General features: G+C 42.6%; 1 protein-coding gene across 1 annotated transcript in view; it reads left to right on the top strand.

The window, feature by feature from the left end:
- FCHSD2 (FCH and double SH3 domains 2) overlaps positions 1–25125 on the top strand; it is a 162993-nt gene that overhangs the window by 121435 nt on the left and 16433 nt on the right. Inside the window, exons 11-12 of the mRNA XM_065658161.1 lie at positions 14565–14681; positions 16311–16415. Coding sequence (XP_065514233.1) covers positions 14565–14681; positions 16311–16415 — 222 coding nt within the window. The remainder of the gene's footprint in view (positions 1–14564; positions 14682–16310; positions 16416–25125) is intronic.

Below are 25125 nucleotides of genomic sequence, written 5' to 3'. Positions count from 1 at the left end.
GAAAATGACCTAATTCCGGCAGCTTCCACTGCAGTAGGTAGGTCAATGTAACAAAAGCATCAAACACGATCCACAGAAGAGCTGAGTCTTTTATTTTTGCTTCCAAATTGTGACTAGCAGTCCTGTGTTTTTCTGCTTTCAGCGTAATTCTTACAACATTTTATCAGCTTTTTATCCTGCTGGCGAGATTCTCATAATATTCCCTAATACTGATTTACAGCCTGTGTGATGCTGTGGCAAATAAAGTGTCCATATACCTCTGAATTACTCGAGGAATATTTATACGCACATATTGGTTTAGGAAGAATACTGTTTAAACATTGCATTCCAAAAGAATCTGGGAAAATATTACTTTGGCGCGTATGTTGCTTCCAAACCAATCGTTAATGGCATAAAAATTGAGTATGTAAATACATTTCCAAACAGCATTTTAACAAAAGTGTCGCAGCGACACTACTAATATTTTAAGAAGTAACAGTTTTAAGTAGATTTTTTACAAAGTTACCCTTGTGCAGCTTTTTATTACTCGAATTCATTCGTAAAACGACTTGGACAGAAATGCCTTGATCTCCAGTGCAGGTGATTAAATTCAAGAGCCCTGTTAATAGATAATGCAACAGGGATTTTTCCAGACACGCTAACACATCTAACACAGTTTCCTTTATCTTTCCATTTTAACAAACTGTAATTTTGGGTTTTCTTTTAGCTCCTTGGCTTAGAGTCAATGATTTCCCTTGAGTTTTAGGCTGTTCTTAATACAGTGAGCAGAATCTTTCTAACTGTCCTTGCCTTTCTAACCTTTGCTGCTGTTTTCATCCTTTTGCCGTCGCTGCGTCCAGAGTTTTAACGCCGTTCAGCTGGTGGATATTGAGCCCTCCCCGGTCAGTGCTATGAGAATGACTATAGCAGAGGTATATGGGAATATTTATCATCAGCATTTGTGTCTTTATGGGTGTGCATGTGGCTTGGGATGCTGAATTTCCACTCGTGTAGAGGTGGCAACAGAATGCGTAATATATCTATTGAAATTAAAAAATAAATCGCATGCGCACACACCAAAAAATTCACCAAAAAAACCCAAACCACACGAAACAAAAATAAAAATAATTGTGAAGAAAATCAAAACCTAAAAAACTTTTCCCACAATGAGACGTAAGCTAAAGAAGGAAAAAAAGCGATTTAACTGTGTTATTTTGGGGGGAATCGGCTTCACACATCTCCCGCGCTTGCATGGCATTTGTAATTGATATTCTAATCTTTTTGGGGGCACGAATTAAAATTTCACAGCTCAAGAGAGCGACGTGTAGTATTGCTTCCTTCTCCGCTGTGAACGGGGAAGCTTGTCGAACAACTGGAGGCTGATGAAACGCAGTCCTTTTACTAATTTAATTTTATCCTTTTTCCAGAGGGCTGTCCCCATGTACAACAGGACTGTAATTCACTCTGATTAAACTCTTCAACAGGAAAAAGTGACACGATTTGTGCACGTGGCCCCTGCGTGCACTGACACTGCTGAATTTTGGAGCTTTTTAGGTGGCGATGAACGGGTTGTTCACGTCTAAATCTGTCTCAGTAGCTCAGATTCAGTGGCTTTTTTACTTGGCAAACCCCCTTGGGCTGTAGAATTCCTGCATTTCTTCCTTGCACTGCATTTTTTTGAGCTTTCGCTGCTTGTGCTGTGACCAGTTTTCACAAAAATAAATTATGCAGGTGTTTTCCGATCTATATGTATAATTACTGTCAGCTAACAGGATCCTACCTGGGCAATTGCAGGTTACATGTTCACCATTTTTAATAAATAAGTACAAGAGACTGGAGGCTTTTGCTCAGGCTTTTGAATTTATCAGAAATTGCTTTTTTTTCTAATTAATTCAACAACATTGAAGTGAAGAACAATTACCGAGCATTCTTTTGCCACGTATTCTCTTTGTAGATGATCTGCAGAGCTGATCAGTTGGCTTTTTAGTTTTTGCGGGTTATGTATGATCATTTTCACACTGAAAGAAATATAAGTAGAGTGATTAATATGTCTAATCACATGTTTAACATTAACCTTTTCCAAGAACAACTTAGGGCCTCTTTTCAAACTAAATACCTGATCCACTGCGACTGGGGACAAAGTTTGGAGCATTTACGTATTAATGGGATGAAATTTTGAGTATCGTAGGCAACAAGAATGTTATAAACAATCTGGATGTAGAATTCATCTACGTGGAAAACTCTGAATGCTTTTGTAAATTCCAGTTTTACATGGTCCATCTCGAAATTTGATTTTATGGAGCAGATCATCCCAGTTAACATCACGCGGCACACACAAGAGAACCTTGTGGTCAGGCCCAGTCCCACGGGTTTATGAAAGGCAGGTCCTGCTGGACCAACCCGATCTCCTCTGTGACAAGGTGACCCAACTAGTAGATGAGGGAAAGGCTGTGGGTGTTGTGTGCCTGGACTTCAGTAAAGCCTTTGGCACCGTATCCCACAGCATCTCCTGGAGAAGCTGCAGCTCGTGGCCTGGATGGTGTATCTGCGATGGGTAAAGAACTGGCTGGAGGGCCGGGCCAGAGAGTTGTGGTGAACGGAGCCAAATGCAGTTGTGGCCGGTCACGAGTGGTGTCCCCAGGGCTCGGTATTGGGGCCGGTTCTGTTTAATCTCTTTATCGATGATCTGGATGAGGGGATCGAGCGCACCCTCAGTGAGTTTGCAGGTGACACCAAGTTGGGTGGGAGTGTGGATGTGCCTGAGGGTGGGAAGGCCAAACAGAGGGGTCTGGAGCGGCTGGATGGATGGGCTGAGGCCAGTTGTCTGAGGTTCAACAAGGCCAAGTGCCGGGTCCTGCACTGGGGTCACACCAACCCCAGGCAGCGCTCCAGGCTCGGGGAAGAGCGGCTGGAAAGTGCCCGGCGGAAAAGGAGCTGGGGGTGTTGGTGCCAGCGGCTGAACATGAGCCAGCGTGTGCCCAGGTGGCCAAGAGGCCACCAGCATCCTGGCTGGGACCAGCACTGGTGTGGCCAGCAGGCCCAGGGCAGTGACCGTCCTGTGCTGGGCACTGGGGAGGCCAAACCGCGAACCCTGGGGGCGGTTCTGGGCCCCTCAGCTCAGGGCTCCAAATGGCGGCTCCAGGGGCACCAGAATCACCTCAAACACAAAATGTCGGCCCCAGGGGCACCAAGATCACCTCACGGCTCTTAATGGCGGCGAGAAGGGTGGCGGGATCACCTCAGCACACAAAATGGCGGCACCAGGGGTACCAGAATCACCTCAGGCCTCACAATCGTGGCCAGAGCGGGGGTGGGATCACCTCCCAAGAAAGGCCTTGAGGTGCTGGAGCGAGTTGAGAGAAGGGAACGGAGCTGGGGAAGGGGCTGGAGCACAAGTGTGATGGGAGCGGCTGAGGGAGCTGGGGGTTCAGCTGGAGAACAGGAGCTGAGGGGAGACCTTCTGATCTCTGACCTGCCTGAAAGGAGCTTGGAGCCAGGGGGGGTCGGGCTCTGCTCCCCAGGAACAAGCGCCAGGACCAGAGGAAACGGCCTCAAGTTGCGCCAGGGGAGGTTGAGGTTGGATGTGGGGAACAATTTCTTCCCCAAAGGGCTGTGGGGCATTGGAACAGGCTGCCCAGGGCAGTGCTGGAGTCACCATCCCTGGAGGGGTTGGACAGACGGACATGAGGTTCTCAGGACATGGGGCAGTGCCAGGGCTGGGGAACGGTTGGACTCCATGATTCTGAGGGTCTCTTCCAACTGAAACGATTCTATGATAAAGCTGTCACCAAAGAATAACTCAGAATGGATTGCCATGCCATCCTTGAGTCAAGTATCATTATTAATATGAAACCCACAGCTTAATTTGCTTTCCAAGTACTCTCACCATGCACAGTCAGAGCCTCCAAAAGGAACTATTCATTAAAAAAAATTAGGTATGAAATGCTTTTCCATCACAGCAGCATTTTCAGGATTTTTGTTTCCCTGCCATCCCACTAGAAATGGAGACTTGAGTGTCTACAGGGAGAAACCCACTACAAAATATTTTGCAGCTATTTTCCATTATCTAAAAAAACCCCCATGTTTTGAGCTCAACCTTATACACTTTTTTGTTCTATTAAAATACTTAGATTGTTGCATTTTCTCAGGTAATTTCAACTGATATAAATTCATTTGAAATATATGTATTTTTAATTTTTGTTTTTTAAGATTTTGCCTTAAGGAAGTGGTTTCTCTTCAAAGTATTCAGAAGTTATTGATAAATTCCCAGCTTTAATCCTTTCAGTAAACAAATTCAAGAAATGAATTGGGCCTTTACGAACAGCAAGGTAGAAAAAAAAATAAAAATGGCTTTTGAAATACCTCAGAAGAAAAACAAGTCAGCACATGCTGACCTTACATATTCAATATAGTGATAATTTAATCGTCGAACATCCTCCCATGAGACAAACGATATTTATTAAGTGTTGAAAACATACTGTCCCCACACAGATAAGCCATAAGAACAGGGCAAAAAATAAAGGAAATTAGGCAGCTTTTCTCTCTTTCCTGTTTGGAAAATACTCTTTTTCCTTCGAGCGCTTGTTATCATGTGAGATAACGAGCCGGGCGACCCAAAGCACGTCCAGGGCGCGGGAGGAGAACGGCGACAAAAAGCTGACACGAAACTTTGAAGGTCTTTTTCCTGGTTTTTTAATCGGTGTCGCCTCTGTAGTTTCCCTCGTGCATTTACTGACGCTGGCGTTTTCTTTGAAATCAAAATGATTTATATCGACGTGAAAAAAAATCTCTTTTTCTCGCCCTAATGTGCAGAAAAACAACAACTCGGTCAGATCAGCGGAAAGTTCCGCGGTTTCATCCCTCGCTATTTGGATCTGTGGACAGATTGTGAGAATAAGGATGAATTTCACTTTAATATCATACACAGAGGAATATATCGAATTTCTGAGCAGCTTATATGGAGCTATATAAGTTATTTAAGCTATACTTACAACAGGACGTCATGCTTGTGGCAGGGCTCATTTTCTTACCTCTGAAAGCGCTCAGGGATTTGAAAATAAATCGAAATTACTGTATAAATAGGAATGAGAACTGAGTGGAGGGCTCTGCTTTGTCAGAATTTACTTTTAGCAGGTTTCTGTGCATGGATACGGGGGCAAAGGTGTTTATACACTTACTATGAAATGTGTTTAAATATTTAAAATATGCTTAAAACTTATTTAGTATTAAATACTTTTAAATATTTTAAAATTCCTTCGTTTTCTAAACAACGTTATGTTCTATTTTTACAGGTATAGAATATAAATAGTTGATGTTTTACATAAATATTTAAAGACAAAAAAAAAAAGTTTGTGAAATATAAACAGCTCATAAAAAATAATCCCTCATGTAATGAAGCCCAAACTAACAAGTTTCAGAGAATGCTCTGCTTTTTCTGTATTTAGCATTTTTTCTGTATTTTCTATATTTTTTATATTTTATTTTATTATTTATCTTATTTATGAATATTTCTATTTTCTATATTTCCGTGTTTTATATATTCTGTATTTTAGCGTTTATTCTGCCTGTGCTTTTAATACCAGAACAGGATCAGGTGATTGTTTTGAACTGTAACTTTTGGAAGCTAAATACACCCCAAAAAGTTACGATTTCATTTGATTAAAGTATACTATTAAGAATTATTGCAGAGGAGAAATAGACTCACCCAGGTAAGGAAATGTTGAGTAAATGCAAGTGGGAGCCTGGCAAAGCTCCACATTCCCCGAATAACTGAACACGACTAAAACCCAGTTTACTTCATTTCCCCCACCCCAGTCGAGGTTAAAATAAGGTCTGAGATCTAATATTCATATCTGAGGTTGATATTGAAAGGGTCGTTTGAAGAAAAGGGAAATTCCACCCCCTGGAGCTACTGACTGTCTTATCTGGGGTTGAATTTTAACAGCATTTCTGATTTACTTGAAGGATAATGAGCTGAAATTACCTCACTACCTAATTGATTTTATTTTAATTTCGAGAACATGCTGTTAGAATTCTTTTTTTTCCTTTTTTTTTTTGACAGTCAGGGAACACTGTTTAAGCAAAGCTCTGAATAATTTCTAACAGCAAGACCAGAAAGAATATTTGAATTGGCCACTTAAGAAATAGATCTTTGTTTAGATTGCATTAAAAATAGCCATTTAATCAATTTCTCTGTGTCAGAGCTGATTCAAAAGATACTTTTTTTTTTTCCTTTAGTTACCTAACGAGAGCAATTTTTCTGTATTTCTAGTTATAATAGAATACACTATAGGTTATAATAGAATACACTATAGATTTTTAGGGAAAAGTTGGATGTGAACACGGCTGCTGCGATAGCTGAGGCAAATGAGAAGAATTATGAGGGTGAAAATAGAAGTTCACTAACATTCTAATTTCAAAATTAATTTCAGTGAGAAGATTAGAAACTTTTTTAAAATAAAGAAGATTAATAATAGGGTTTGTGGCTTCTAATGTCTGCTATACAACAAAAGTTCGTAATAAAAAAATTGAGCGCTACAGGCAACAAAGCCTCGTTAATCGCTGGTTTCACACAAACCCCAGAACTTCAAGATTCTAGTCTTTCTGAATTTAAAATAAAATAAAATCAGAAAAAACGGAGCTAAACTTTTGCAGGAACCATATCCTGCCGTGTTTGGCATCGGCCGCCGCAACAATCTGTGCGCACAGTGTGTTCCAGAGGAGGTTCCAAGCAAATGGTCAGTGATCCCCAGCAAGGATTATTGAACCAGAATTCAAAATAAACAGCCCCCCCAAAAAAAAAACCCAACTGGAGAAATTATTTTCATACATATGGCCCGTACAACTGTTCCTTTCATGGGTGCTTTTGGGCAGGAGAGTCTGAGTTACACCAGATGGCAAAGAACAGCTTCAAAATTTGTTGGGAATTCAATATATTGCACTAGAAAATGTCTTTAGTAAAAACCAACGGGATCGTGGCGAGACTATTTTTCAAGCTCCAGAAGTCCCAGGATCCCCTTTCTCTGTTCAGATTTCCCAGAACCATCTTTCTTGTGATGAGTTTAAATATAATTATTTTCTTTATCCACTACCTGATGGGATGTTCCTTATCCTTCAGCAGCCCCCAATGCTCAACACCATGAGAAGAGATGCTAATTTATTAGAATAAAAAGCAGAATGTGGTTATGTAAAGCAGCAACAATAGGTTGATTTGTTATTATCTTTATCATACCGTATGTACAGAGGTTTATGGAACTTATTAATAGTGGATATAGGTCCTTTTTAATTCTTCTGAGTGGAAAGAATAAACTACATACAAATAATCTTTATTTTTAAAGACAGGTGGTGTCCCATTCGTAACACTGAAAGTTGACTGAAATGTAAGTCAGTCCTAGCTCACTCTTGGCTAAACTAAAATTAAATTTGTTCTACAATAAGAGACTAAACTGAGGACCAAACTCGACTCACGATCTTCTTACAACTGCTATCGGTTGTGTGAAAAATATCGCGCACATCCCTTCATGTGTTGGTCATAAGGTTGAGCTTGTTTTTCAACATCGGCATGCCAACTCTTATTTTCATTTCTTTAAAAGAAATGGCTGTGATTTTTAGGTGTGTTTTGTGCATTTGCGTGCAATAAATGTCTCCTATTTTTCCCTTTGCCGGCGTGAACTTTTCTAGTCTTCAGCTTCAAAAACAAGGAGGGTTTAGGCTCGAGAGCCAACTTCTTTTTGGCTTTTAAGATGTGCTGTCTGCATCTGGATATAATCGCATCAATAAGAGAATGCAAGCTGTGTGTTTGTCCCCGTCGTAAGGCGACTTCTGCACCTGCAACAACATTTCAGACAAAAATGGAGAAGCGACGCGAGTCTACGTTTGTTAATTTAAGAAACAGGCTGGCTGGCCTCTAAGCCCTTTAGCTGCTTGGAGTCATCTGGTACTTTCTGTTGCTTGACTGTCTGAATTTTTAGCGCTAAATGCTGCTTTCGCTGTAATCCAAACCCTCCGAGAGCGGCAGAATGTCCAGCTATGTTTAGCTCAGGTTTTTTGGCTCTTCCTTCATTCCTTGGCCATGGTGAGTGGTTTTGATTTCCCTCTTTTTTGGAAGAGGTTAAATTGAGCCATTGGACGTCTTGCCACCACTAGGTTCCAGTCCTGAAAACACTTAGGCAAGAGCTTAATTTAGTAAATCAGGTTAGGACCAGTCACTTCAGTTTCCCTCCTGTCTTCCCTACACTTTTGATATTTATGTCTGTAGCAGATAAATCTCTGGTTTAGCTCCTTTCTTCATACCTATTCAAATGGCACTGGGTTTTTTATTTCTTACTTGATGGAGCCTGGATTTACCTGAGGATACAGGCTTCTCAGGTCATCTGTGAAGCCCTCCTGAAGCACATACACATACTCTGCCACGCCAGTCAGCTTATTGCTGCTCCTGTACTTGAGAAGTTCATCCACAGTCGTCTTAAGTGCCAGCAGCTTAGAATCACAGAAGAGTTTGGGTTGGAAGGGCCCTTCCCAGCTCCCCCAGTGCCCCCCCTGCCATGAGCAGGGACATCTGCACCAGCTCAGGTTGCTCAGAGCCCCGTCCAGCCTGGCCTGGGATGTCTCCAGGGATGGTTCAGCCACCACCTCTCCGGCCAACCTGGGACAGGCTCTCACCACCCTCAGGGCCAACAATTTCTTCCTCATGTCTGGCCTGAATCTCCCTCCTTTAGTTTAAAACCATCACCCCTTGTCCTATCACAACAGGCCCTGCTCAAAAGTCTCTCCCCATCTTTCTTCTCGGCCCCTTTTAAGCACTGAAAGGCCGCACTAAGGTCTCCCCGGAGCTTCTCTTCTCCAGCTGAACACCCCAGCTCTCTCAGCCTGTCCTCCCAGCAGAGCTGTTCCAGCCTCGGGTCATTTCTGGGGCTCCTCTGGCCCCTCTCCAGCAGCTCCATGTGTGTCCTGTGCTGAGGACCCAGAGCTGGCCCAGCACTGCAGGGGGGCAGAATCAAGATTGGTCTTGCACAGGTCAGTTGAAATCCCTCTATTTATTCAGGAAGCATTTCAGGTCCTAATGGATTTGAAACTTTTCTCCTTGGACTATCTTCTCAGCCAAGTATTCAGACTGTGCATTTCCAACGTTCTCCCCGTTCTTGTGCAGTTTAGGAGTCCCTGTTTTCAGCTTCTTCCCCAAGAAACTAAATTTTGCCTTTCGATCTTGTCTCCTTTTTTCACCTATATTTTGGATATCCACGCAGACCACAGGTCTAGGTTTCTTCCGAACTCTTTTTATTACCCCATTTTTGTGTTGTTTCTTTTTAGACTTTCAAGCAAGGGTGAGGTCTGCTTGGATACAATACTGCTTTATGAATAGCTAATATAACTGCTGTGATCCAATAACGATTCATTTCTTTTTTTAGTATGCCCTTAGGAGTAGCCCCAAAGTTTGCCTTCATTTTTCTGGTCAAGTGCTTTTGATAAATAGATTAAAAATCGAACATGCACTTGGGGATGGTGCGGAAGGTCATCAAGCAACTGAAAAGAAGTCTGTATTCTTTCTTCATGAAAATGAGATGCTGAGTATGAGCAAGACCGATGGGAACATTGAAAATTCATTTTATATGGGAGAAGCAATGTCGAACGGTTCTGTTCAGATCTGCAGCTGTTAACACTCAGCTTGAAACCGGAAGAAACTGTACAAAAATGTTTACTCCAATAAGCTGGGAAAAAAATGGAGGTGAAATCATAGAATGATAGAGTGATATTTGGTTGGAAGAGACCCTCAAGTAGTGACTGAGGAAGAGGGAAAGGCTGAGGTACTTAGTGGCTTTTTTGCCTCAGTCTTTACTAGTATGACCAGTTGTTCTTAGTTATTCAGCCCCCTGAGCTGGAAGACAGAGTCGGGGAGCAAAATGAAGCCCCAATAATCCAAGGGGAGATGTTTGGCAACCTGCTACACCACTTAGACACCCACAAGTCTACGGGGGAGCTGGCGGAGGTGATCACCAAGCCACTTTTTGTTCAGTTATCAGCAGCCTTGGTTGAACCGGGGAGGTCGAGTCGACTGGAGGTTGGCAAATGTGAAGCCCATGTACAAGAAGGGCCAGAAGGAGGAGCCAAGAAATTACAGGCCTGTCAGTCTGACCTCAGTGCTGGGGACGGTCCTGGAGCAGATCATCCTGAGTGCCATCAGGTGGCACATATAGGACAACCAGGTGATCAGGCCCAGTCACCATGGGTTCATGAAAGGCAGGTCCTGCTTGACCAACCTGATCTGCTTCTACGACAAGATGACCCACTTAGTAGATGAGGGAAAGGCTGTAGGTGTTGTCTACCTAGACCCTAGTAAAGCCTTTGACATTGTTTCCCACATCATTCTCTTGGGCTAACTGGGAGGTCACGGCCTGGATGGATGTACTCTTCACTGGGTGAAAAACTGGCTGGAGGGCCGGGCCAAAGAGCTGTGGTGAACGGAGCCAAATCCAGTTGCTGGCCGGTCACGAGTGGTGTCCCCAGGGCTCGGTATTGGGGCCGGTTCTGTTTAATCTCTTTATCGATGATCTGGATGAGGGGATCGAGCGCACCCTCAGTGAGTTTGCAGGTGACACCAAGTTGGGTGGGAGTGTGGATGTGCCTGAGGGTGGGAAGGCCAAACAGAGGGGTCTGGAGTGGCTGGATGGATGGGCTGAGGCCAGTTGTCTGAGGTTCAACAAGGCCAAGTGCCGGGTCCTGCACTGGGGTCACACCAACCCCAGGCAGCGCTCCAGGCTCGGGGAAGAGCGGCTGGAAAGTGCCCGGCGGAAAAGGAGCTGGGGGTGTTGGTGCCAGCGGCTGAACATGAGCCAGCGTGTGCCCAGGTGGCCAAGAGGCCACCAGCATCCTGGCTGGGACCAGCACTGGTGTGGCCAGCAGGCCCAGGGCAGTGACCGTCCTGTGCTGGGCACTGGGGAGGCCAAACCGCGAATCCTGGGGGCGGTTCTGGGCCCCTCAGCTCAGGGCTCAGAATGGCGGCCCCAGGGGCACCAGAATCACCTCAGGCTCAAAACGGCGGCCAGAGGGGTGGTGGGATCACCTCCCAAGAAAGGCCTTGAGGTGCTGGAGCGAGTTGAGAGAAGGGAACGGAGCTGGTGAGGGGCTGGAGCACAAGTGTGATGGGAGCGGCTGAGGGAGCTGGGGGTTCAGCTGGAGAACAGGAGCTGAGGGGAGACCTTCTGATCTCTGACCTGCCTGAAAGGAGCTTGGAGCCAGGGGGGTCGGGCTCTGCTCCCCAGGAACAAGCGCCAGGACCAGAGGAAACGGCCTCAAGTTGCGCCAGGGGAGGTTGAGGTTGGATGTGGGGAACAATTTCTTCCCCAAAGGGCTGTGGGGCATTGGAACAGGCTGCCCAGGGCAGTGCTGGAGTCACCATCCCTGGAGGGGTTGGACAGACGGACATGAGGTTCTCAGGAAATGGAGCAGTGCCAGGGGTGGGGGAACGGTTGGACTCGATAATCTTGAGCATCTTTTCCAACCAAAATGATGCTGTGATTCTATGAAAACACCATTACTATGGGCTTTGTGCCTGTGTCCCTCTCCAGTGGGTGCATTTCATAGAAATATTTGTTTCTGACTTCGAGCTGAAGTATCTTGACATCTTATACTAGACTGTAAAAGCTTCCTGGGGTTTTTTCAGTCACTGTGAGCAACACAGGGATGCTCCCTCTCCTCCACCCCTCTTCTGATGATGATTAATGTCTGCCTTAAAGCATTCCAGAGGGAGAAGTTGAAGAACTTCAGGCTTCTTGGCTGAGTTACAGCTGCTTAAAATAGAGGCTGAAAATGGCCCAGAAGTCGCCTGAAGTGTTAGATGCAGTTCAGAGCCCCATGGTGAGAGTGCGTGTGTACGTGTAGGGTTGTCTTCTTTTCCCGTTGCCTCTACTGTTGGAATCATAGAACCATTTGGGTTGGAAGAGACCCTCATGATCATCGAGTCCAACCATAACCTATGGGCACTGAACCATATCCCTAAGGAAACCATTTCCTTCAGAACCCCTTGAATCTACTACCCCCGGCTCTCTTGTAATAAGACGATGAAGAAGATTAAAGGCCAGCTTCAATTTTGATGAAAAGAAGCTTAGCTGAACCAATTTTTGCCTCATTTTCAATTAAATCCTCTCTTAGCATAAGTTAGTATTATTGCCTCTCCCATGAGGGCAGTGTAATCTGAAGGCATAAAAATCTTGCTTTCAAAATCACTTCAGTTTGCTTCCCAGTATCTCTCGATTTTACTCTAGCCTATGCCAAATACTGGTATTAAAATTATTGGCCTCCTTGAGAAATATTGTACTGCTAAAATACCTGTTATCAGTATCTCTTCTGCTGCATCAGCTGGATGCTTCTCACCTAGCTGGAGAATAATTCCATCTTTCTGCTCTCTTACCTTCCTCCTGCTGGCTCACCTTGAATTTGTCCTTCTTAAAAACAACTTTTGCGTGCGTGTGGGACCTTCTCTAGTTTCAAACGGCACCTGACGGATTAAAATCGAGTCTTATTGAGCCGTAGAGGAGACGGTGAGAGGGAGAAATGAGTGACACAGTTGTTTCATTGACATGTGTATCTGCCACCTCAGTTTGAGCACTCGGCGTACTCTGTCTTCTCGAATGATAATTTGTAAAGCAATTTTTTTGGTTATCTCAAAGGTTGTGCAAGGTTCTATCAGCCTGTAGAGGACTTGTGATAAAGAAGAGTGCGAGGTGGCTCTGGGCAGCAGTGACTCTCTTGGTAGGGGCCTGTAAGATGGGGGCAGACTTCTGAGCAGGGCCTGTTGCGATAGGACAAGAGGTCATGGTTTTAAACTAAAGGAGGGAGATTCAGGCCAGACATGAGGAAGAAATTGTTGGCCCTGAGGGTGGTGAGAGCCTGTCCCAGGTTGGCCAGAGAGGTGGTGGCTGAACCATCCCTGGAGACATCCCAGGCCAGGCTGGACGGGGCTCTGAGCAACCTGAGCTGGTGCAGATGTCCCTGCTCATGGCCGGGGGGGCACTGGGGGAGCTGGGAAGGTCTCTTCCAACCCAAACCCTTCTGTGTATCTATTTGCATGAGTCAGCAAGTCATCCAGGAAAAAGAGTTGTTCTTGAGGATCCTCTTTGAAGTATTGATTAACTTGAATTCGGGAAACCACCGAAATGTATATTGTAAGAAGCAGTTCTGTTGTGCCAGGAGCACATCTTGGGAAGGTGGTGTGAATATAATGTCTTCGTACAGCTAATTGTACTGATGGGAAGATTATGAGACTGGCTCGGATTAGAAAAAAATCACAGACTGATTGAGGTTGGAAGGAACCTCCAGAGGTCATCTGGTCCAGAGCCGGTTGCCCAGGATTATGTCATGAATATCTACAAGGATGGAGACTCCACAGCATCTCTGGACAACCTGTGCCAGTGCTTGGTCACCCTCACCGTGGAAAAGTGTTTCATGATGTTCAGAGGGAACCTCCTGTGTTTCAGTTTCTGCCCGTTGCCTCTGGTCCTGTCACTGGCCACAAGAGCCACCTTTTCACCTTCCTTTCACATATTTATATACATTGATGAGACCCCCCTGAGCCATTTCTTCTCCAGGCTGAACTGTCCCAGCTCTGTCAACTTGATCACAGGAGAGATGCTCCAGTCACTTCATGTTCTCCATGAACTCTCCCCAACTTAATAATTATTAAGTTATTTATCCATATGCAGTATAGGTGCAGTAAAAGTGTACGGAATACCCACAGATGTAGAAGGAATATCAGGAAACCCACTTGAGTGGAGAGATTGAGGCTGGTTTACATCCTAAACACTGATATATATCTATGTATATAAACACACAGGGTAGTTGCTGTGGCACTAGTGGAAATCATAGAACGATTGGGAATTGTTTCAGTAATTAAATGCTGGTTTCAGATGGTTTCTGGTCAATCTGTAGACAACAGAGAGCAACTTCATCTTGCTTTAGTTGGCAGTTCTTGAGGGGGCTAATTTTTTGGTTGTTATTGACACAATAGAACCAGGCATAAGATGAAACAATATCTAAAAATACGGTGTGAAATTTGAGCTGCCGTTTTGTAGGCACTTTTTTTTGGCGGGGGGGGACAGAAATGGATGTGCTATTCTGAAGTATTTGATGGCATTATGGTTTGATCACTAATTACAAAGAATGAGCCTAAGCGGCTGATTGGATCACACTTAACCTTTCATCTTTGCTTCCTATAATGCATGTTTAGAAATTAGGTGACTTCCTTGGCTGGTTATTCTTCATCTCTTTGATACAGTGTCTGGGTGAAATAGTATTTCAGTTGTATTCATCGTGTCTTTCACTGTGTCTGGTATTCAGTGTCGTGCTGATTTTCCTAAGCCAGTGAGTTATAAATTCTTGTGAACTTTGATTTGCTGTCATAGTTGCCTTTCCACAACCTGGTACCGTGACAAAGTTCGTAAGGAAGAGACTTGCTTTTGGTGAATCTTTCTTGTTTTGCACGAAACAAGATCCGAGCCTGATAAATGTCATATCAAGTTGTATAACTAAATACATCTACAGAGGTTGTCCCGGGTCTGTGGCATGACTCCTTATTTTGTTTTCCGTTCCAGAGTCGACAACTGGAGTCGGAAACTGGAACAACTGAAGAGCACAGCCTCAACAAGGAGGCTCGCAAATGGGCTACGCGGGTGGCCCGCGAACACAAAAACATCATCCACAGTCAGCGGGTAGGTCGGGAAAACATGCACTTATAGATTTTTTTGTTGCAGCTCTACACTGCGTGAATGAGGAGCTGCCGCAACCACCCGGGAATTATTTTTGCCCTGTTATCTCTCCATTTTCATCTTGGTTTGGTACACTCAAACGGCAAAGTTAGCAGCTCCTCAAACTTTTCGGTACATCAATGTGTTTTGTTATTCCCATATAAATCTGAAGTTGTAGCCTCTACTTCACTGCAAATAACTTACAGACCTGCCTCTACCTACACAACGTTCAACTAAAGGTTCAGTGATTCTCTTTTCTTCACTGTATCACGTATATATTACCCATTGGAAAAAAATATATTCATTTGGATTTCAAAACTCTTTTCAACAGTAGGAAAATCCACGAGTAACGTGCACTTCAAACCAATGCGAGGACAGAAAATTAAAGTGTATGTTGGTGAATTTATTTCTACGTTTGTGGCTCAACATAGAAGAACCAAGGGCTGTGTTTGGATGTCCTAACTGGGCTTGAGGGAGCTGGATTTTGGGATGTAGCTGAGACTGGCTAGGAGGGAGAATGAAGTCAGGCAGCAGAAATGCATCCCGTGGGTCACCGAGTTCCTCAAACATCTCGTGCTCTCGTTTGGAGAGAGCGTTGGCATCCACACTAACGAATTATCCTAACTTCTGCCTACAGACATCTGTTTCACATGCTCAGGTCAAGCCTAACTTGCGTAGGTTACTTAAAATTCAGTTAAAAACAATGTGTCTATCCTACAATATCTATAATATTATATAATATTCCATGAGTTTCAGCCCTGGAAGTCGGAGGACCTGGCTTCTAGTTCTGCTTCAGAGATTTGGGTCGTTCGTCAAGAAACACGACCAGAATAGGTGTTTAACACCGTATGTGTCTTCTGCTGAACCTGGGTTGCTTTGGAGCAAAAACCAGAGGTTTTAGCGCCAGGCAGAAGGAATTAACAGAGTCTGTAACCAAAATATCGTAGGAAAAGCTCCCATCAGAAGAAGGAGGGACCATCCTTGATCCTGTTCCTTGAACCTGATGCTCCTTCTGCTCTTTCTCCAAAGACAATACAACTAAAAATACACAGTTACTGAACCAGTCACAGATTTGCAGATAACTGGTGAAGATTTGTGCAGTCACGTGCTTTCGTTGTTTTATATTTGGACCGGCGTAATCGACGTACGTGTACGTGAACCTTAGAAACTCCGTGTCTTCTGTGATTCAGCAAATTCTCTGGATACAACATTCCTGCAAACGCAGCGAATCTTTCTTGGCTTCCCCTCCAGCAACTTCTCACTCCACGTTTAAGATGCTCTTTTTCATCCTGACATAAATGTCGAGCGACATATCCATTTTAAATATGTAAATATCATCATATAGATGAGCTGATTCATACCACGGATCATGTTTTCATGAAGATGTCGAAGCGTGGAATATCCACAGGAGATACTGTGCTTTAAAATGATGTTTTGCCTCGATCATCCTCTTTTTCCCTGGACTTTTGTCGGTCAACCCAGCGTCTAATCAAACAAATCAAACAAATTTCCCTGCCTTGTTGTAAATATTTATCATGTAAATGCCTTGTTCGCGTTTCCTACAGCTGGGGTGTTTTTTCTGATTTCCGACAGACACTTGAAGAGCTCGAGTGCCACGGGCCTGTGATGTCTGAGCAAACCCGAGCAGAACTGGAGCAGAAAATAGATGAAGCAAGAGAGAGTATTCGCAAGGCCGAGGTAAGAAAAACATTATTTTGCCATGTTCAGCTTCTTACCACAGAAGGATTTCTGTTACAGCTGTTTAATTTTGATGGTGGAAATGTAAGCTTTTAGCGTCAAAAATTTTAAGATGGCTTTTTTTTTCCCTTGATTTTGTACTTCTCAAATCACCGAATCAACTTAATGAGTGGCTTCTGATTAAAAGAATAATATTAAAAAAATTCTCCTGATGAGGAGTGATTAAACTTGCTGTGTTTTCCGCTATTGTGCAAAGGTCAAGAATTGCTGTATTTTGGGGCTTTGTCTTAAATAGAGAAAAAACAATCTCAAGTTTACTGATTTCCTTCTGCTTGAAGGAATTAATACCAGAAAATGGTGATTAAATCTCCGTCTTCACGCTTTTTGACTTCTGGAAGGAACTGCTACATTTTTATGTGCATTCTGTTGTAGTATTTTTTGATAGACAAATTAATTTGTTATGTCAGTAGGAAAACCTTCAAAATAATCTTTGTATCTCTACTTGGAGGTACTTTGGAAAAGGTTCCAGAGGTTTACGAGACCTGTTGTGGGTTAAGAAAGACTCATGAAAAGATAAACGAGCTTCATACTTGACTGCGAGCGTTGGGTTGGTAAAAGTCACCTGTTTTCATGGCCAGTGGTTCAGAAAAACTATTGTGAGCAACAGGAACTAATCTATTTGTTTTCGGCCGAGTGGGTCGCTTAATTAAAACAGTAGAGCAAACGTAATTGCTGCAGTTAAGTGCTTCTTGTCCTGCTAAATATTCAGAGTACCTGATGTAATTAGGAATGTGATTTACAGTTCAAGGGGTTAGAAAATACGGAGTAAAATGATTCCTCCTGCTGCTGTGATAAATATTACCCTCTGCTTAAACAAATGCAGAAAATGTTCTTTTAAGAGAAAGTGGTTTAGAATGTAGTAACCTTTTATTTGAGTAAACTTTTTCGAACAGACTGTACTGCAAAGTGCTTCGGTGTATTTATAGTTAATGATTAAATGAGATTAAAATCTGGATAAGAAGTTGCCGAGAAGGTTCTCGCACAAAAATAGTATAAAAGGTACAAATGAAATCAGTTTGGAACTTAAACGTCTACAAGTCTTAAGCCGGTGTGTTGTAGTTAAAATATCCCTTACCTTTCCAATATTTAACATATATCCTGGTTTTCAACAGAAAATAGTGAAAATGCCAAGTACTTGAGCCCAGGAGGACTCATTGTCTGGGTGATTTTCACTGATCTTCTTCCTTTTCTCTTGTTACAAGTTTTCTAGTGTGTATTTCAAAGGCGCAAAGTTGTCTCTGGGTTTTTGAATGGTAGGTGCGTAAACCACTTTGTGACTTTTCTATATTACCGCAGAAGTTATTTATAATATAGATATAGCTACTAAATGAATTCAATAAGCTTTTTGCCTTTTATTTAGGGATGGCCTTTTATTTTACCATCAACCCTTATTGTCCCCACTCCACTAAGTAATTTCAGGACTATTAATTAGACAAGAGATTTTTGCATCTGTACAATCCATGAAGAATAAACAATCTAAACATTGAGTAAAACCATTTTCTTTTGTAATGCGGTTGTAACTCTTTTCAGCATGTGAAAACCAAACATTTGCAGCATTCCTGCAGCTGATAAATTTGGAATTACTGATGTTCAGGTGGGAGGAGTTGAGTCAACACTCCATTATTGGAAGGACCTGGCTTAAGAACGAGAAAGATTTATCAGCACTTCCATGTTATTCGGAAAAAGAGGAATTTGAAAGTAGAAAAAAGTAAGATTACGCAGGCTTTTTTGTGGAAGTCAGTTTGATCTATGTCATCTATAAATTAAAACAGAAAAAAGAAGTCCCCAAAACATGCAAAGAACGCTTTATTTGATTTATATTTGCGGCTGTTACTTTGGTATTTTACGGTTGCCTGGCACCGTACGTGGTTGTACCCCATGTAAACAGCCCAGAATAATTTGCCCTTTAATTAGTTCATCATCACTTTGTCGCGTTAAATCTTACCATCTGCAAAACTTCGTGGGTACTGCTGTGATTGTAACTGAAGAGTAAGAGGTTCTGGTGCCACGGCTGGAAGTGGTTGATGATAACATGTAGATTTTATTTCATTAAAAAAAAAAAAAAAAAAAGTGTTTTTTTATTTGGGAGGTATCAATGCAACTTCATTTGCAGCTGCAACAAGTGTTGGTTTATGTCCTGGTGTTTCTTGACTTGATGGTGAAGACTTAGACACAGAAAGCTCGTGTTTATTCTGAATAAAGCAGCGAGAGGGTAACACATGGAGAAGATGCCAAGGGTTGCAGGGTATGAACTGTGTAACCTTGAGATAATCGCCTCAAATCAATGGTTGTATCAACCTGCAAATTTCTGTTCCCTTTCTGGAACAGCACACTTGTTATTCTCTCCCGTTTCACCTCCTTGGCCTGCTCTTTGGCGCTTTTTCTTTGGAAATCTATTCTCTTCCTCCTTTTCTTTCTCCATCATTTTTGAAAGGGGAAGAAAACTTCATAAGCACATTAATTGGGATTAAAATTCGCCTTTTCTTCTGGCAAAGCTGTTTTGATATCACTAGACACTTCCACTTGTGTCTTTCTCCCCGGGGAATTTGACATTCTTGACTCTATTTAACCATCAGAAGGCAAATTGTCTAATAAAACATGAGTCAGACCCTTTTACAGACTATATATGTTGGTAACGTGGTTTCTCTGGGTTGGATCGCCCACAGATTTATCCATCTTATTGCCCTCTTCCTCAAACACCCCAAATCCTTTGAAACCCCAAAACTGAGAGGAACCAGGGAACCGTACCCTACATATAATTTATGTATTTTCTGACAAGCACAACGGCTGTGGGAGCTGGTGCAATTTCAGGGTACAGCAAAAAAATACGGTAAAAATGTGCATCGCATCAAGACATGATGAAGAACTTTGGTTACTAGTAATTTTTTATCCTGATAATACGGCTGGCACTGGCAAAGGGCTAAAATTGACTGTGGTTAATGCTACACCGTAGGGTTTAAATCCAGATTCATTCTATCCTTGTCAAAACAGAGTTTAACCCCTGCTGTGTCAGGGCTGGGTTTGATAAAGCCAGAGGGTGCTCCTTTAAATCAAAGGTGGCACAATTCAAGCATTGTCTGTAGAGGAGGTCAACGCCTTTGAAATGCAATAATTTGAGAAAATAAACTATTCTCGCCGCTCCTTTGCACTCAACCAACTCAGGTCACTGAACCAGAACTTCTGTTTTGTAAACTTTTTGTGACAACAGTAAGGAAGGTTGCTGGGTGTTTTCATTCTGCATATTGGATAGATCTGATTTCCCTTAAAATAACTTCCCATCACTCCGCTGCCTGTATCCCTTTATCTTTAAACTCTCGGCGGCAACGGTTGACTGATCTGTGTTGCAAAAGTAAGTGAAAACAAAAGTTGAAGCCGTTTCCTTTGTTTCCATCGTCCTTCTCTCCGCTTGGAGCCTGAGGTTACTTGAATTTTTCCTCTCATTTTGTCTCTATAAACTAAAGACTCCGATACTTCGACGGCCCCGTGTAGGTCTCGGTCCCAGGGCTGCCGTAATTTTTCTCGACGACGACGACAGGAGATTTTCCCATTTGTGCTCAACTCTACACTCAAGGAAGGTCTTGGGGCCTCTGCGGCAATTAATCCTATTTCCACTTAATTATAGGGAACCGCATTTTGTCTCATCAGTCGGATATCTACAACTCTCAGGAGAGTATTTGTACCAGATAAGATTTGATTAAGGCTCATTATAGTGCTCTTTACTCCGTTTGATGAGTTCAGAAGCTCAGGTCCATTTTTAATTGGAAGTGGGGGACTGTTTTCTCCCTCCCCTTATATTTGGCGATGAATATTGATTCCTGTGCTAACAGTTGTGTTTTTGGCTGAGCTCCTGTTCTGTTCAGGATTTAATCCATTAATTGTGCGCTTCTGCCGCATCTCAAGTAGGTTCAGCCTGTTCTTGAGTTCTTGCAGTTGAACCTTCCAACTGCAGTTTCATTCTCTGCTCATAAGAAATGGGAGAAAAGCAAATTCCACATGCTTCTCTAAGATAAATAAAATGGAATAAGGCTACCAACCCCGCAAAAAAAAGTTGCATTCGTAAAATCTATGGTTTTGCTCAGGAAACACATGCTCGGGAGAGCGGTGCTGATGAACAGATTGTCTTCTCGGGAGGAGGTTTGGAGGAGCTGTTGGTTTTTCTGGCCAGGCAGAATGAGGACTAACCTGGAAAAAATGCCACCTACGTCCACAGATCGGGAATTTTGAACTCTTTGGGTGAAAATATTGTTGTTGAGCAGAAAACATCGTCGGAGCCCTGAAGCTCTATCACGGTATTATGAAGATGTACAAGTCTTAGTATTTTACCAGCTCCATCTGAACATTCCGTCTCACTGCGGTGTTGCAAAAATTAGACTGTCGTGTTGGAGAATTTTTAATCTTGAATTCATACCGATAATTATTTTTCAGGGACTCTCTGTGAGAAATTTGGAGAGGTCGCCGTATGCTCAGACCCTACTTCAATATTTCACAGTATATTTTTTTTTTCACAAAGCTGTGCTGGTATGAGCAATAAGAAAGTCTTTAGAAGACTGGGATGTATGAATTCCTGATAATTATAAAGGATATTTTTTCATGAGTGGACATTTAACAGGTATTTTGTGAGATGAAGGGACGGGAACAAACACGGAGATATTTTGAAGCTAATGACGAAATTCAGTTGTAAAGACTCTTGGGGGATGTCAAATGAAGAGCTGTATTTGCTCTCTATATATCCTATAGATTCCTCTGTACTGTAGAAACTAGATATCCTTATACGTGAAAACAAATGAATAAGTAATTTTGAAAACATCCTACAAGTGTCATCATGACTTTAAACGTTGCTGAAATGAGGAATAATTCCTGTAGGACTTCAGGCGGTGGGACCGTCAGATCTTTTTGGTACAGGGAATGGGGATTAATCTGGGCTACAAGAATATTAATGATGCTTAGTTTGTCGATTTTCTTTTAGTATTATTATTATTCAGTTCTTTCGAAAGGTGGGTCACACTGCAAATCCGACTCAGTTCCTTGAACCTGTGGTTCGCGATGGGTTTTGTTTCATGGGGTTGTTCAGGTTTGGGGTTTTGGGGATGTCTCTAGTCCAGCCGCTGCTTAAATCTCATTGAATCTTTTGACTCTGAAATGCCTATAACATCTTCACTATGTTAAGAACCAGTATTCATTACCAGGACTGCAGAGAAATAAAGGTTTGCATACATATATTAGATATACGTTTCATTTTCTCCTTACAGAATTTGGGTCATTTCCATTCAGTCCCATTACGAACAACTTCGTAAACCCTACAAAACGCTTCGACACCACTCTCATTTACTCTCCATCTCCTTCCCCACCAACTGCTTCCTCAGTTTAGGAATTTCTGATGGGTTTTTTTATGCTCGAGCTTGGATAAAATCATCCTGCCGGTTGGGCCGGAGATGCCCAGGTGGGTTCTTCTCCATTAACTTGTGTTTTCTTAACCTTGGCATTCGTTCCTGAGACACTTTATCTGTGTCAGAGTTTCATTTCCTCTTCGCTTCACCCAAACAGTCGCCTTTGATTTAACTCCGTGCCAAATATTTAGCATATAAATTAACTAACTCCCCTGTAATAGCTGCAGAAACTTCCCGCCCATACTCCCACTTCAAAAAAAAACCCACCGCAACAACTCGGTGTTTTGGAAAAATGTTATTTATTACCATGGGGACGGATGGTTCCAGGTTTTTGCAGGTAGTGGTTGAGCTTCGCCTGGAGCCACGTGGAAAAAGTGATTTTTTGGCCGCAGAGAAGACAAAGAACACGCAGGTTAGAGCAGAAGGAATCTCCTTTTTACCTATTTTTTATAAATCTCTGGCATCATATGGTCTTAACTTACAGTACGACAGACTAATGCAAATTACTGACAGACCCCTCTTTCTAGGCTGAGCTCAAGTTTGTGCCTCAGGGATCAAAATTTCAGGCGAGTCCTGTTGGACGTGATTTTTTTATTATTATTTATTTTTATTGATTTTTATTGGGGTGGTTTGGGCAGATCTAACTCTCCACCCCAAACACCAACCGGGCAATGAAAGTTGAGCATCGTGGGTTATCTCCTCGTGCATCCCAACTTTATAGCAGCGGGCTGGGATTTAAAACCGATTCACGGGTCAGGGTTTGTGTTGGGTTTTGAGAAATTTGTGGCATTTTAATACTTTTTTTTTTACTGTGCTCACAGTTACTTCTGCATATCACTGTGCAAATAATTCTGGTGGCCCTAAATTTAAATGATACAGTGCGGTCTCTTCCAACCAAAGTGATTCTGTGATTCTCATTAAAAGAACGGTTTCATTTTCATCCTTTTGAAATTTAAAAAAGCCTAGAATTTAAACAAAAATTAAAAGGGAAAAATAATGTTTATATTGTTCCAGCCTTTCCATGATGTTTTCTTCTAAATTGCCAAATGAGACAGTCTAACCTGCTAATGAATTTCATTCCTGCCACTAGAAAAAGATGGCAGGGGAATAAAATGTTTCTCAAAAATATGGTTTAAGGTTTCCTTGGAATTCTAATTTAATCCGATTTTAATATCTGAACATGCTCGTAAGTATAACCTTGGTCTGAAATAAGTAATTCTGAATTCTTTAAGAGAAAAAATAGGGGCTGGGCAATGGGATTTGGGCTCTACAAGGAGAGAAGTGTCTCCCATGGGAATGGCCAGGGTTGTGTTCTGCACCCTGAAAAATCATGAAAAAATAAAGCAGCTCGACTTTCCAGCAACTCCATGCACAACTGATTTAACCATCATAAACCAAAATATTTCAGGGGCCACGTTACATCAGCTCTGCTGGGTTTCCATGTTTGCTTTTTACCCCAACGCTTTTATAAATGATTTTATAAAGCCTCGTAACCGAGGTGTTTGTGGGATGTAAATGAACACTGGAGTTTCTTATAGGCCCTTTTCTCTCTTGGAACAGCTCTGTAATATCTTCGTGCTGGTTTTAATTTCCGTGACTTCCAAAGAAATCATTTCTGTCTTCATCTTGTGCAAGCTGTAGGTCTGAAGCCTTTCCTTAATTAAGCCTGGAACAGTAAATAAACAAAATTATGCCTTCTTCCATATAGAGCAATGTGAGAAACAGATAACAATATTTATATTTTTTCAAACTTTGGAGTTGTTTTTTTTTTTTTCCTTTCATCTTCTTATAATTTACCATCAGCTAAGGCGAAAGAACGAACCACCCAGAACGCTGTTCGGCAGCTTTGTGGGTGGTGCGAAGAGATATCCCAGCCCCGAGCTATTAAACAGCAATTGGGAAATAGCAATCGTAAATAGCAATTTCGCTATTAAATAGGAAAATATTTGTCCTACGGTAAGGCTTAATGAGATTTGGGCAGCACCCAGATTTCGGAGCGAGCGCTGGATTCCGGTGCTTGCAGAACTCACCCGCTTTCCTGGAGATACTCACTGTTTCTGGGAATAGAAGTGGGCACTTAATTTGAAATATTTTCAAGTCGAGGAGCTTCTGTCGGTGGAGGTGGAAGTACGGCCTGTGCATCTACTAGAGAGGGAAAATCAAGGAGTAAAGCCTTGTCTAGTTATGAATTGGAAATAGATGATATTTTTGAGGGAATAAGTATTTCCTCCGGGTGATCCCTTGTTTCCCTTGTAACATTTTATTCCAGCATAATGAAAGCATCAAACCCCAGCTTGTTTAGACATAATGGTATTGGAATGAAGTGCTTCTATTTGTAAATATGTAGCTGTTCCTGTTGAGAAGCACAGTAAAGTTACACTACTGTCTGGTATTTTATTTTTTTTTCGTATAGGTAGGAAGCTGTTAACCGTGGTCTATCAGTGTAATTATTTAGGTAAAAAATATATATGTTTGTAAATAGCATGATATATCTTTCAAGTGCAGGCCTGACTTAGTACTCTAAATACTTTTACGGCTTGTCTGCAATGGAACGAAACTCAAAACATTTGTGGTTTGGAACAAACTCGTGTGGAATATGAAGAGCACTATGTGTAAATAGAGCGGGGTGACCCGTTGGATTTGCCGGGTACCTCGAATTAAATACTCTCGTCTGACCCTTCGCGAGTACAGTCAAGGATCTTGTTTATTTAACTCACAAGTTTGGCCCAACACGACGGTTTACAGCAGCCCGAGCACTAATAGGAGCTACAGAAGTTTACAGCGAGCCCGACTGATGTTTAGCGCTGTTGCGTAACTCAAGCTAATTGGAAATTGCGTAACAAGGTAAAACAGCAAAACAACCAGGCCGGTCGTTTCTGAGGCAACTTTTGTTGAAGGCCTATGGAGAGTGCTGGTAATATAGTGTCGGAAAATAAAGATAAATTAGGGGATGCTATTTTACTCCACAAGTATATATGTGTGTGTATATATATATATATATTTGGGCAACAGAGCTGGGGAAGGGGCTGGAGCACAAGTGTGATGGGAGCGGCTGAGGGAGCTGGGGGTTCAGCTGGAGAACAGGAGCTGAGGGGAGACCTTCTGATCTCTGACCTGCCTGAAAGGAGCTTGGAGCCAGGGGGGGTCGGGCTCTGCTCCCCAGGAACAAGCGCCAGGACCAGAGGAAACGGCCTCAAGTTGCGCCAGGGGAGGTTGAGGTTGGATGTGGGGAACAATTTCTTCCCCAAAGGGCTGTGGGGCAT

Source organism: Caloenas nicobarica, chromosome 1 (genome assembly GCF_036013445.1).
Source record: "Caloenas nicobarica isolate bCalNic1 chromosome 1, bCalNic1.hap1, whole genome shotgun sequence".
In the NCBI taxonomy this organism is placed as follows: Eukaryota; Metazoa; Chordata; class Aves; order Columbiformes; family Columbidae; genus Caloenas; species Caloenas nicobarica.
Note: the sequence above shows the minus strand (reverse complement) of the source record. Positions and strands in the feature narration are given on the sequence as shown.